At 35.3% G+C, this 9427-nt stretch overlaps 1 protein-coding gene and 1 long non-coding RNA gene across 3 annotated transcripts in view; one reads left to right on the plus strand and one right to left on the minus strand.

Annotated features, from left to right (window-relative positions):
• LOC123516630 (transcription initiation factor IIE subunit beta-like) overlaps positions 1 to 1768 on the plus strand; it is a 73131-nt gene extending 71363 nt beyond the window's left edge. Inside the window, exon 8 of one of the 2 annotated variants that reach the window (XM_045276205.1) lies at positions 112 to 1768. In XM_045276205.1, the coding sequence (XP_045132140.1) occupies positions 112 to 249 (138 nt within the window). In that variant the 3' untranslated portion in view covers positions 250 to 1768. The remainder of the gene's footprint in view (positions 1 to 111) is intronic. The other variant, XM_045276206.1, reaches the window with a different exon arrangement.
• Positions 1769 to 1820: 52 nt separating this feature from the next.
• The window catches only part of LOC123516631, a 9954-nt gene continuing 2347 nt past the window's right edge, over positions 1821 to 9427 (minus strand). The window contains exon 2 of the long non-coding RNA XR_006678269.1: positions 1821 to 6696. This is a non-coding gene — a long non-coding RNA (uncharacterized LOC123516631). The remainder of the gene's footprint in view (positions 6697 to 9427) is intronic.

The following is a 9427-nucleotide window of genomic DNA, read 5'->3' on the forward strand; positions in this document are numbered from 1 at the left end:
GCCAGTACTCAAGTGGGCCTTTTTTAATCTCTTTTTTTGCCCTTGGCTGGTTCTCTTCCCTTCATAAAAAAAAAAAAAAAAGGAAACTAATGAGAGTTTTTGTGCCCACAGGGAATCAAGTCGATGCAAGACACAGGGCCGAAGATTAAGCCTATCCGTAAGAAAGTGAGAAAATCTCGGTCTCGAGCTACTAAGATTTCTGACAATGAGCACATGCAACATGTTCTGCAGACTTATGATGATGCCTAGCATATCCTGCTTTGCTACCATTTACCTCTGGTCCTTCTGTCCTTTCCCTTCTTCCTTTTCAGCATCACAACTGCCACTCATTTCAAAGAAAACACATTTTTGTAGAGTAAATATTTACTTCTGAGTCTACTGACCTGGAAGTTATATTACTCTTCTGTAAAAACACTGATGATATAAGTTCTCTCTTCCTGTTGTCTCTATTTGTTGTTTTGGTTTTCAGGTTTTTCTATTTGTTTAATTTTTCTGTACTATTTTCTTTAGTTTATTATCTAATATTTCACATGTATTTCTTTCCTTTTGCCTACACATTCACATAAATTATTTTTTTTTTTTTTACTTATTCATGTATTTGTTTATTTATTTTTTACTTAGTTTTCTCCATTCTTCCTTCCTTCACTTTGTACCTTCTTACACTTATATGCTTTCATGTTTTTTACACATTTTCTCATGCCTTCAAATTAGTTAGTTGTGTTGCTTGGAGAAAGTTGGTTTCTCAATTGTCTCCTTAGATATGCTATCTGGTTTGGTGTTGGTATTCCAAGACAGTTAAGGGAAGGAGAATAAATTTTATCCTCTTACACCAGGTTATGTGTGGATATGGGTGTGGATTTGAGTGTAGCATATGTATTGATTGGTATGTTTTAGAGGACCCATCAGTCTCTGGTGTAGGTAAGTATCTTTGAGCTGCAGTATTGTGCTAATTTCCTGAAAATGAGTATTGAGAAGTGGTACATGGCTGTCTTATCAGATATGGATGGAACCTCATTGGAGCATGATTGTGCAGTTGCATTTACATTTATTACTATTTCATTTGCTCCATATTAGCTTCCAGTCTTTTGCCTTGAAACTACTATTTTTTCTTCCATTGAAAGTTAATGAAATGATATGTAAACATATTGTTATGTTCTGTTGTTTTAGATTGTTATGCCTTCAATGTTTTACCTTTAAACATGTTATGTTTGATTGTCTTGACAAGATGCAGTGCAAATTTGAGTGAAGAGCAGTCCATAATTCAATACTATTTTATGTCTTACGAATAAATTTAGAAGTTATATAAATACAATGGATGTCCATTGTTTTGTGGTAGGGCTATTGACTGCTTTCCATTAGGCTTCAATTTCTTTTGGAGTGAGATGAATTCAAAGTATTAACCCTGTGTAGAAACTGTACAGTATTAGGAATGTGTCGAATGAGATATGTATACCTACTTTAATCAAATCGTATGTACTCATGATAGTATCTGCTCTCGTTGTGAACTGGTTTTTCATGCACATAAGATGGATTGGCCTTGACACTGGTCAGGGATCCACATTGTCTTGACACATCTCACCCACTTATTATTCCAAAGTTCATGTATTGTGTTGATTTCTGCTTCCATATTTATTGTCTTTCTTTTCTAATTGCTATTATTAATTGCTGCTACTACTGCTGCTACTTTTATTATTGTTGTTAATATTATTATTATTATTATTATTATTATTATTATTATTATTATTATCTTTATTATGATTCATTTTTACTATTATTATTATTATTATTATTATTATTATTATTATTATTATTATTGATAAGTGTGTGTGTGTGTGTGTGTGTGTGTGTGTGTGTGTGTGTGTGTGTGTGTGTGTGTGTGTGTGTTTGTTTGTTGTCTGAGTATCATCACCTTGTTATTTGTAACACCAGAACATCTCAGGAGAGCTGCCAGCTCATCACTGTATTAGTTATAGACCATTATTATGCCCCATCACTTGGAAGCTTGCCAAGTAATTTGTATATTTATTCAGCATCTAGAAATGGGAACGCCCACATTCTCTGGTTCTGATTATTCGGATTATTTTTTGTTGCTGTTTATACATAATTGTAATAAGATATGGCATTTTTATTATAATTTGTTGAAATCCAGGTTTAACTTTTGTATGAATTACTATAAGGCAGTCATGAGATGTTCTTTATACCAATTTCTTCAAGTATCTTGTCATACGTGCCAATAACAAGTTCATATTTATTGAATCATCATTGAGTATCATATCACTTCATATAATAACTATTTTTCCTCATCCTCTGATATAAAATCACATCTCTATAACATCGTTTGTTGTCTTACCCTGTTTGTATTATGCCTTTCCTCATATCCTTTGCCTGTCTTCACATGTTTTATTTTGTCTTACTGTGATGCAGAACAGCATTTTCTTATTCTTGAGCTGTTTTGTGTAAGTTTAATTTTTTTCGATATAAACCTAAAATGGCATGACTGCTGCCATGAAGAGGTCTGGTGGGTGAGATTGGTCTAGTTGATCTATTGTAGAAGTTAGAGATGGTAACTCTCTTGTTTCATGTTACATATTGCAGTTAAAGCACACTAGACATTTATGCCTGCATTAATACTTAACTCTCACAGTGTTGGTGATGTTTCTTGACATTAGTTTGGACAGTGTTATGGGAGGAATATCTCTCTCTCTCTCTCATATTTCTAATTACTGTAGAGTACTGGAGGGTCTGTGCACAAGGCAGGTCTGTGCGTTAGGCCCTGTGTTAAGCCCCAGAACACATAAACAGAGAGTTGAATTGACGAAGCAAAGTTCAAATTTTTCCACCAGTACCTTCCCACTGTTTTGTGTGCACCAGAGAGAACTAGACAGTGTGTTTTCCACTATAGGTGAGGTACCTTGTGGTCCGCTAATGGTTTCGATAGTACACATGAATGTCAGTGTTAGTCACGGGCGCAATCTATTTTCATACAAAACTAACATAACTTGTCAATGAATTCATCGTTATTATGCCCAGCTGTCAAATGGTTGAGGATAAACATGTCTACTTTTAACAAATAAGGAATTGTGTAGGTAATGTCTAAAGCCTCCTTAAAATGTCCTTGGAGGGTAGTGTGCCAACTAGGGTAGGGCATTACTAGGCTATAGTAAAACTAAATTGTACTGGCCCACAGGATGAGGCCGATAATACATGCCACATTGTTATATCTTTCATTAATTCAAGGGAAATGGAATAACAGTTTTGTATTCAATTTAATGTATGATTTTGCTAAAACAAAAAAATAATAAATGAATAAATAAATACGAATAAAAAAAAGTTGGGGGAGCGGGGGACATGAGAGATATGAAGATCTCTGCAGATGATTGTCATAAGTAAATAATTACAGTAAGGGCACTGGTTATGAAAGTGAAAATGAGACTGGTAATTTGCATAATATTTACTATTATGTCCTCTCGAGATACCCAATCTAACATAGTGAGTGGTGAGAAAAAACATAAGATGAAACAGCATTTAATTTCAGTTATTGCCCCAAGCTCCACTTATTTATTGAACATCATTGGATGCAGAGACTTTTTTTCCTTGGTGTAGACGGTAAGACGGGGAAAGCATCAGTGTGTACTTCTGTTGCGGTGACCAGAAAGTGAGTCGATTTGCACTTGCTTGCATGCCTGGTGACCTGACTCCTTCCCCTGGAAAAAATTAAAAAGCTAGTTTGTAATTTCTCTCTCTCTCTCTCTCTCTCTCTCTCTCTCTCTCTCTCTCTCTCTCTCTCTCTCTCTCTCTCTCTCTCTCTCTCTCTCTCTCTCTCTCTCTCTCTCTCTCTTACTTTTATTCCTTGACAGGCAAGTGGAATTACTAACTACTTAATGAGAACGATTTTTAAAGCTTGTAGATAAAAATAAAGAACTTAAGACACCTAGTGCAATAACTCGATGTAACCTATCGCCAGTAGATGCACTGAGCCATCCTAACCTTGCTTCACTTACAGTACTTCATGCTGAGAAACTGCAGCAATAGAGGGCAGCGCGATATCCGACATCATAGCAGATACAATTTTACACTGCTGGTAAAACTTTCGTGGTCGTATTCCAGTGTGGAGGTTTCATAGCTGATATTGTCTGCTTAAGGTATTGCAAACTGCCTCCTCTACTCTATATGTTTGTGATATTTTGAATTGATGTAGAAAAAAGAAATATCCAGTCTCCTTACATTTCTTAAATCAAGATACTGATAAAAGTATTAAGTAAAATATGGGCGAGAGAGAGAGAGTTGCATACATATATACACAGGTGTGTGTGTGTTCACAGATGTCCAATACCACACATGTGCAGGAGAGAGCGCTTAATGGGGGTGGGAGAGAGTAGGTACAGACCAACAAAGAGAGGCTCCAGAAAGACTAAGTACAAATAAAGTAATTGCATTATTTATTCTGTATTACACAATGAATGAAATATGTTGAATAGGTGAGTACAAAGATTGATTCCTATGAAAGTATGTATCACTATGTATGTGGGCATTTACTTGGCTAAGAATTAGTAAGTGATATTGTAAGGATGTAATGATGGGGATGTCTGTGAACCTGTGTGTGAGATCAATGAGTTCAATTAGATCATTGTGGAAGAAACGACATAGGATGCTGTGAATGTACATGCTGTCATGAATAAATTGTATACATACATTTTACTCAGAGTCATGTACTAGTAAACCCTCAGTATAATGAATCCTATCAGATAAGCCTAACATATCATAAACTTGGTCATTTTAGGTTTTGAATAGCCAATACACTCAAGTTCATTTCCATCAAATATACTTGAACAATGATAATGCTAGAGACCACATATTTGGGTGTGTATTATTCGATGATTCTTATGCAACCACATGGTTCACTCAATGAGATAGCTGTAACAGCCAGTGGATGGAGTGAATATGACTAGAACTATGGAATGAATATGACACTAGAAGTTTAGTAGAAACCTTTACTTAGTCTTGGTCTTGAGAGAATTAAAGTCTAGTTCATTGAACAAAGTTTATCAAATTGGATGGATTTTGCTTGGTCATTTATGTTGTGTCCCTCTTCTAATGGGCAATCATAAAGATGTAGCAGAAACATGCTTTATTTCATAAAAATGGATAAAGAATTGCTTATATAGAAAATTAAGATGCAAGTGGTAAGTGAGAGAAATTGAGTGTGTAATGGAGTGAACTGAAGAGATAGAAATCTTCTGACTCCATCCCATTTAGGAGGACTGTGCTAGTTGAACTTCTCCATATGTGGAAACATACTGCTACATGCATAGAGGGACTATGTTCCTTTAAAGATAGCTTCTAGAAGGAAGAAAGGTAACTTCATGGAAGGAGTTTTAGCTATGATGTTTGAAGTTACATGGAGATATTGGTAAGGAATTACAAGTGTGAGCAGTGAGGTGTGGATAAGTTGGGAAGCATAAAGGGTTTGATTATGTGAAAAGAATAGCTACATCAAGTGAGATTGCCAAAGAGAATCTATTAAAGAAAAGGGGAGGATTAAAAATGGAGAGTCAGGCTTAGTACAAGGGTATGGGTAGGCTGAACAGTAGTACATGTGTAAGTTAGTGGCAGGTAGTGAAGGAGACTTAGTGAAAGATGGGAGAAGGAGATCAGGAAGAATGGAAGAACATCATTCATGTTATAAGGAAACAAAGCAGTACGCAAAAGGAAAAAAAGATGTACTATGATACATCATATTCGTCTAATTTTTATCAACTGAAAGGATTTTTTTATCAATAACTCATAGAATTTTAATGTTTTCCTTTATTTAAGAGTTGTCAGTCATTCCACATTATTTTCATCCTCATGATGTCTTACAAGATATTCAAGGAATTTTAGAATGCTTATTTTAATCTTCAGAATCAAACTGAATTATCAACAGTTTATCACTGCAGTGGTCCCCAAGCCTTTTTGGACTGTTGCCCCTTGGCTCCCACTCACACCACTGAAGCCCTCCTACCCACACAAACACAAGCAACTGAATACAACTGAGATTAACTAAAACTAACACACCTTCACTAGCTGTGAATTAAAGTAGGACTGATTGACCATTTCCAGCACTAGGTACTACCTCTCAATTCTCAATTCCGTACCTGATTGCTTCACGTCCATTATAGAGGCAGGACATTAAATAATCATGAATATTACAGTACAGTAATCACACTGATATAGTTTTAAGATTGTTTGGATGCTGATATGCAGACATTGATAATAATAGTATGTCTTTGGATTCATTAATAACAAAATTTGAAATACACAACACTAAAATATTTTTGGATTGGTGCCTATCCCTTCCTCCTCCCTTTTCCTTACTGCTTCTGGGACCCTTCCAATGCCCAAATGGGGTAGTGGTACCACCCACTGTGGGAAACCCTGTCATAAAAGATTCAGAATATATAAAAGAGCACCTACAATTGTCAATGTTGCACATCAGATGCCTCGAAGTCATGTTAGAAGGCATTCCAGTTGCAAGTTTCAGCAAAACAGGGCAAGCAAGCATCACTGTCGCTGTTCAACCATGGTTAAGACTTGTGAACCGATACAACGAGCATCTCTATATCACCTGCCCATTATAACGGTCACAACTCATAACCACGGAAATAAGGCCTCCTGCTTTTATGCCTCTTGTAGAGTGTAGTGGGCCCTCCAGCCTGTCTGGGGAATAGATGAATTATAGTTAATGCCTGAAGTGATAATATGAATAAGTGCTTTATCTTGTAGAGGCAAGATGTGGAAAGAAATGAAAGCTTTATTTGAAGGGGAAAAAGAAATTGATGTTCAAATCAAAGACACATAATAATAGTGGCAGAAAATGGATGCACCCAACACTTCATCAATTCCTTCAAGTGAAATAATGGTGGTGTCAATAGATGAGCACCACAAAGTTACAGTAAGGTTACAAGTTATAGTGAAGAGAGAGAGAGAGAGAATGATGATAGTAGCGCAGCAGAGGAGGAAAGAAGGATGAAGTGGTAACAGGTGTTTCAGTTATTGATCCAGTACACAGGTGTGCTAAGTATGTAAGCAAGGAGGCAAAAGAGGAAACACACACACACACACACACAGAAAATGGAAAATAAGATATAAATGAAATTTGGAATACGAAAAATGTGATAAAGATAGATAATGAATAATGATTAAATAAGTTAGAGATAACAGGAGGAAAGCTACAAATGATTAGTGTTGTGTAGTAGGAGAGCCAAAGGTGAGATGGAGCAGTGGCGAGGGTAAGCGATTCAAGACAGGTGTGTCAAGAAACCAGGTGTTGAGTATTGATTGGAAGCAAAGGACAGAGTGGGGAGAGTGCTAGTTTGGGATGAATACTGGCGTGATGATTCCAACTGTTGAATATGTATGAATAATAATATAAGTGTGTGAAGAGAGGAGGGAAAGGGATGCACGTGTGACATGGAGGGGAGGGACGTGTGTGAGGCATGGAGGGGAGAGATGTGTGTGGGAGGAACCTGTGTGAGGCACGGAGAAATTTACGTGGATGAGGGATGGATGGAGGGACGTGTGAAACATGGAGGGGAGGGACGTGTGAAGTATAGGGGGTTGGGGGGAAGGAACGAAATCGGCAATGCTTTGCAAATAATGTGGAATTCGAGGAGATACAAAAAGTACATTATATCACTTTTTCGCTTCCCTCCATTATCCCAGTGAAGAGTCTGGGGGTATGGTTAGGTTCCGTCTACATTCTACACTGTTGGTCATGTGGTGGTCTGGCCTGGGAGTGGCTTCAGCAGACATACTACCCACTTTACATAGATACGTACAGGCAGCATTGATAGGAAGGAAGTCTGTGGATTGTTACTGAAGGAGCCTTGAGGTCTCCGATCCTTAGGTACACTCCCATATTTTACTTTTATTGAAAAAAAAGAAGAAAATAATAGGCCATTGAAAGACTCCAGATTTCCGAATACATACTTTGCAGATCTTTATTTATTAGTCAAGAATTGCGACTCACATTTTAATTCTTAAAAGAATAACAAATTCATAGCCTTTATAACCTACATTATGATCATTATCATCATCATTACTACTACTACTACTACTACTACTACTACTACTACTACTACTGTCATCATTATTGTTACTAATATTATAGTTATTGTCTTTCCTGTTATTGTTAGTAATAATACTCTTGTTTTACACCATGAACTAAAACATTTGCATTTAACTTGAACATTACGCCATCGAGGCAATAAGACTTAACGTGCTCATAAATATTGTGAAGCTCGAGAAGCTACACGTGAATTCCATAGAAAAATGTACTATGCACTCCTCAGAAAAAAATGGATGTCTCACACACACACACACACACACACACACACACACACACACACACACACACACACACATATATATATATATATATATATATATATATATATATATATATATATATATATATATATATATATATATATATATATATAATTTAACATCTGTACATTTTCCACATGACGAAATATTTCTTTGAAGAAAGTTATTTTTCGCATCATTAGCTAGCTCATTACCTTGACACTTTGAACACACAAACAAAACATCTGATTCGTCGCGCACCAAGATGTGTCGCGTCATGACGTGAAATTCTCACGCGAGACTTGCAGCTCTAAGCATGTAGGTACTTTAAAATACTTTGTTCCTTCATCAAAACCATTTTTAAAGGCCTAAATATTATATTAGTTCTCATAGGTATCTTTACCCGGTGATTATCTAAAATCTTTGATAGATAGTAATGGAAATACTTTTAAAGATCATAGTAATTCTCACGAGAGCCTGTTGATAGTGGTGGGCTAAAATGCCGAAATATTACAGAATGCAAAGCTTGGAAGTGCCGGCTGCTGCGGTACAGTGCCGAGCGGTGCTAAAAAGCAGAAGACATGACGCAACGTAACACGTGGCACAACTGGGCCACGAGCATTAAGACATTATCTAAAATGTAACAAGTGATTATGGGCTCAATTTCAATCCGAACAGTTTAGTCACTACTATAAGGAAGTACATCGCAAGAAAGAAAGAAGAAATGCCATTGATGATTCGCTCTTAAGGAATTTTTTATTGAAATCTTTTCATGTTTTTTTTTTTTTTTCTATCCTTTATTTTCTTATTATTATTATTATTATCATTATCATTATTATTATTTATTATTATTGTTATTATTATTATTATTATTATTATTATTATTATTATTATTATTATTATTATTATTATTATTATTATTATTATTATTATTATTATTATTATTATTATTATCATTAATAATAATAACAATAATAATAATAATAATAATAATAATAATAATATAATAATGTTATTATTATTATTATTATTATAATTAATGATAATAATAATAATAATAATAATAATAATAATAATATTA

Source organism: Portunus trituberculatus, chromosome 41, assembly GCF_017591435.1.
Source record: "Portunus trituberculatus isolate SZX2019 chromosome 41, ASM1759143v1, whole genome shotgun sequence".
NCBI lineage: Eukaryota > Metazoa > Arthropoda > Malacostraca > Decapoda > Portunidae > Portunus > Portunus trituberculatus.